Genomic DNA, 4,853 nt, shown 5'->3' with positions numbered 1-4,853 from the left:
GCACTGGTCTCAATTTAATTGATTTAGCCCCTTGCTTGAAATTGCTGGTCTTGTGCCAGAATTTGAAACCAATATTTTGATGTTTGTCATAATCCTGCTATTGAACTTTTTCTCTTTGTTTTAGATGAAATTTTGAAATCTAACAGAAATGCCATTGCTAATTTAATCTTTGAATCACATAGAGATACTTGGAATCAGATCAACCAGAAATTCCAGGTAGATATATTTTTATCTATTTTAATTTATTTATTTATTTACTTATTTCAGTCATTGAACTATGGCCGTGCTGGTGCATTGCCTTGAAGTGCTTAGTCGAATAAATCAACCTTGTTACTTATTTCTTTAAGTCTGGCAGTAGATTGGCAGACCCAGTAAAGCTATATTCCTCATTCGGGTTCACTTTGTAAAATAAAATGTGTGACCAGAATCAAAAAATCCTGGTTGGAAACATAATGGCTTATCTGTGCTTCTAAGTCAAATAGATTTTTTTCCTCTGGTTATCCTCATTATCACATCATCATCATTTAACGTCCATTTTCCTTGCTGACATGGGTTGGACGGCTTGGCAGGAGTTAGCACAGCCAGAGGCCACACTTGGTTCCATAGTGTGTTTTGACTTGGTTTCTACTGCCTGATGCTCTTCCTAGTGCCAACCAAATCACAGATTGTACTGGGTGCTTTTTATGTGGCACCAACGTCATCTTCAGCATTTATCTGTCTGTGTGCCTCTTTGTATTAAATGTGATCTTTCCTCTTTCCTTAGTATTCAACTAGTTTGCTGTTGTTTAGTCCCAAGTTGATTCTGAATAAGCAGACCTTGGGCAAGTGTCTTCTGCTATAGCCCCGAGCAGACCGAAGCTTTGTGATTGAATTTGGTAGGCGGAAGTTACTGCCGTGTGTGTATATGTCTGTGTATGTGCTTGTGCCTCTCTCCCAGAGAGTGAGAGAGGGATAGCATTTAGGTAATCATTGCAAAATGACCGTGTGATCAGTATTCCGAATAGATCATAGCTCTTCTTAGTAAACTGTTGTACTCTGTTCATTGTCATCAAATTTGTCACCATCATCTTTGCTGTTTAATGTCTGTTTTCTGTGCTGGCATGGGTGGTACAATTCAAAAGAAAGCAATGAGTAAGAGGACTGTGCCAAGCTCCAGTGTCTGCTTTGGCATTGAATTATATGGTTAGGGACCCTTCCTGCTACCTACCTACTTTACAGTGTTTTTTTTTTATGCCACTAGCAGTAGTGAGATCGTCAAGTAACTTGCAAGACAGGAAAAAAAAAAAAAACGGGGGCAAAAGGAAAAAGCTCCCTCAACTAAGTGAGGAAAATATTTGATAGGGGTGGTGGTAATGGTGGTTTTATACCTGGTGTTGAAAGGGTAAAGTATGACAGAGAGAGTCTGGAACAAAAGTGTTGCTGTAGAGGAAATAAAAGTTTACCCTGCTTTATATAAGGGTGGGTGTAAGTAACTAAAGAAGATTGTAAAAATTGTAGTGGTGGGGTGTCAGAGTAAATTCTCAAGGTACAAGAAGGTGAACTCAATCAATTACATGTTTGTTTATTTTACATTAGGACTTACAGTTTGACATGACTGAGAACTTGTTCAGTAGTTTATTGAAGTACATAAGATCATGCAACATCAACTTCAGCCTAAGCAACAACACAGGTTCAGCATCAAGGCAATCAAGGACTCAAGAGATACCGACTGCAGTCTTGTTTACAGGTGAGCTTAACTGAACGCTTTGTCAATCAAGTCATTAGTATTCACACCGTTTAACCTGCAAGTTGTGGGCTAAATGATGGAATCATCATGGATTTATATTCTTTTATTCGTTTCAGTTGTTTCACTGCAGCTATGCTGGAGCATCGCTCTGAAGGGTTTTAGCCGAATAAATCAACCTAGGAATTATTTATTAAAGCCTAGTATTTATTCTGCCGGTCTCTTTTGCCAAACGACTGAGCTATGGGGACATAAACACACCAACACCGGTTGTCAAGCGTTGAAGTGGGGGACAACCAGACTCAAAGACACACACACAGATATATAAATAAACACTCACAACGCCCGGTCTGGGAATCGAAACTGCGAGTCCGCTGCCCTAACCACTGGGCCATTGTGCTTCCCCCGAGGATTATATATTCAATTTTATCTTCATTCCTGTTGCTGTTCTCTCAGCATGAGGAATTTTGTATGAAACTTCTTTTTGATATATAACCTATGTTACCACAAACATCATTCTTCCTATCTCTCTCTCTCTCTCTCTTTCTCAACATCTCCTATACTCTCTTCTAGGTGTCAATACTCCTGACCATACAGTTATGTTCTCCAATCTATGCACCATTCTTCAACAGAAGGTCAGTCCCCTGATTGCATCATTAACCTCAAAAAACTGTACCACAGTCAGGAATATTATCCAGCAAGTTCTTGGACAGATTATACATCAATCTTCTCAAATGGTAATTACACATTTTGGAGTCTCAGAGTCTTTTTTTTTTATTTTGTGTATTTTTGTTGTTTTAGTAACAGCGTTATCATCATAAGCTCCACTTTTCCATGCTTGCATGGGTTGGACAGAGTTTATTGAGGTAGATATTTTTTATACCTGGGTGCTCCTCCTGTCACCAACTCTTAGTCACCTCTAACTACATGCAGGGACTCTGTGCCTATTTAAAACTGGATGACGATGATGATTATTGTCATCGTTTTAACATTCACTTTTCCATGCTTGCATGGGTCAGATGGAGTTTAAGGCTGATATGTTTCCTGTCACCCCCCCTCACCTGTTTCCAAGCAAGGTAAATATTTCTCCGTGTCAGACATGGTTACACAGAACATCGAAATTGTATGACAGTGGTACTCATTCACAACTATCATGTGGTGCCAAAACCAGGATGGACATACATGCAGACACACACATTCATGCACCCATGCATACACATTCTGCACACATACATGTGTGCACACATGCATACACACACATGTGCATGCATGCACACATATACGACAGATTTCTTACAGTTTCCATTTTATTTCTTTACTGCCTACAAGGGGCTAAACATAGAGGGGACAAACAAGGGTTTAAGTCAATTACATCGACTCTAGTGCGTAACTGGTACTTAATTTATCGACCCCCGGAAAGATGAAAGGCAAAGTCGACCTCGGCGGAATTTGAACTCAGAACGTAGCAGCAGACGAAATACCACTAAGCATTTCGCCCGGCGTGCTAACGTTTCTGCCAGCTCGCCGCCTTCCATCTACCAAAGTCACTCCTAAGGCATTGGTTGGTCTGACGCTATAATAGAAGACACTCGCTGGAGGTATCCTACAGTGAGACTGATTCTGAAACTTCTTAACCGCGCATCCATTTTTATATGGAGGTCAAAAAGTGGTATCCACAACCTTTTCAAGTATTGATAGACTGTCCTTTTTTCATCTCTATCACTATTTATCTCTTTTAGGATTTCATTTCATGCTGTCACTTCCAAATTCTTTATATGTCTGGGTTTTTTTTTATCCCCCTGTTCTCTGTTGTCTTTATTTTAGATTAACTTCTTTCCTAGATTAACTTTGAATTCTTCAGTCCTTTTCAGACGATGAAGAAGATTTGAATCCAAAATCTGCTCCATGTACCCTGAACACATTGGCTGGTTGGTATTATGATAAATACAAGGTCAGTAGTGATTTATATTCACTCTTTTTTTGTACAAGATTAATAGTTTAATGTCTATTAATTAAAAACTAATTAAAAAGTTGATGAAAGTTGCTGAGACTGGCATATTGGACTTAATATCACTGGGAATTGAACTCACAACTTTAAGATCATGAATCAAATGCCCTAACCACTAAGCCATGCACCTTCAATTGATTGATTTAGTAATAATTAATCTAAGAAATTTAAAGCTGCCATTTATTGAATTTAGTGTTTCTTGTGTTTGTTTTCATAGAAAGTTGGAAAATTTCCTTCACCTGCAAAAAAGAAACGGTCAGAAAATGAAGACACTGTAAATGCAGATTCTTTGCCAAATCTACCAAACATAATTATTATATTTGAAGACCTGGAATCATTCACTTTGAAACCATTGCAAGATTTTATTATGATATGCAGGTTAGAACTAACATCTTTACATCCTTATTGCATGTTTTTCTTTCATTTTTTTTCTTCTTCTGTTGAGGATTCTTGTCTTTATGTTTATGAATTCAATTTTTCAGTTAAAAAATTTGTACATGAGTAAATGTATTTCTTTTGCCAAAATTTAGAACTTTTTCTTCCAGTTCCTACCAATGTCGTTTACCATTGGTCTTCATTTTTGGTGTAGCTACAACCATGAATTCTGTCCACAACTCCCTCCCCAAGCTGGTGTCATCTCAACTGTGCATGGAAAAGTTTCAAGTGCCACCACCATCAGAATATATGACTCATCTTCTTGATGAGGTTTGTGATTTTAATATTTATATTAACCCTTTTGTTACCGTATTTATTTTGAGATGTTCTGCGTTTCTTTCAATTACTTAAAATATAACAAAGAATTTAGTAAAATAACTTAGTTATCATTCAGCTAGTGTTAGGAACATAAATTGTGACTAAGGTTTGGTGGAAGATTTTAATTCAAAACTTATGAAAACAAGACATTTGTACTCAGAGCCAAAGCTGGTTTCAGCCGGGTTGGTAACGAAAGGGTTAAGAATTGTTTCTCTATTATATATTTTAACCCTTTTGTTACCATATTTCTGTTGAGATGCTCTGTGTTTCTTTCAATTATTTTAAATATAAGAAAGAATTTAGTAAAATAACTTAGTTATCATTCAGCTAGTGTTAGGAACATAAATTGTGACTAAGGTTTGGTGGAAG

General features: G+C 37.4%; 1 protein-coding gene across 3 annotated transcripts in view; it reads left to right on the top strand.

Annotated features, from left to right (window-relative positions):
• Positions 1-4,853, top strand: part of LOC106874149 (origin recognition complex subunit 3) — a 17,852-nt gene that overhangs the window by 1,785 nt on the left and 11,214 nt on the right. For 2 of the 3 annotated variants that reach the window (XM_014921768.2, XM_014921769.2), the window contains 6 exons: positions 125-216; positions 1,576-1,726; positions 2,297-2,460; positions 3,585-3,674; positions 3,949-4,109; positions 4,277-4,436. In XM_014921768.2, the coding sequence (XP_014777254.1) occupies positions 125-216; positions 1,576-1,726; positions 2,297-2,460; positions 3,585-3,674; positions 3,949-4,109; positions 4,277-4,436 (818 nt within the window). The remainder of the gene's footprint in view (positions 1-124; positions 217-1,575; positions 1,727-2,296; positions 2,461-3,584; positions 3,675-3,948; positions 4,110-4,276; positions 4,437-4,853) is intronic. The other variant, XM_052975737.1, reaches the window with a different exon arrangement.

Source organism: Octopus bimaculoides, chromosome 22 (genome assembly GCF_001194135.2).
Source record: "Octopus bimaculoides isolate UCB-OBI-ISO-001 chromosome 22, ASM119413v2, whole genome shotgun sequence".
NCBI classification, from domain to species: Eukaryota; Metazoa; Mollusca; class Cephalopoda; order Octopoda; family Octopodidae; genus Octopus; species Octopus bimaculoides.
The sequence above is the reverse complement of the archived record's forward strand: the minus strand, read 5'-3'. Positions and strand labels throughout refer to the sequence as shown.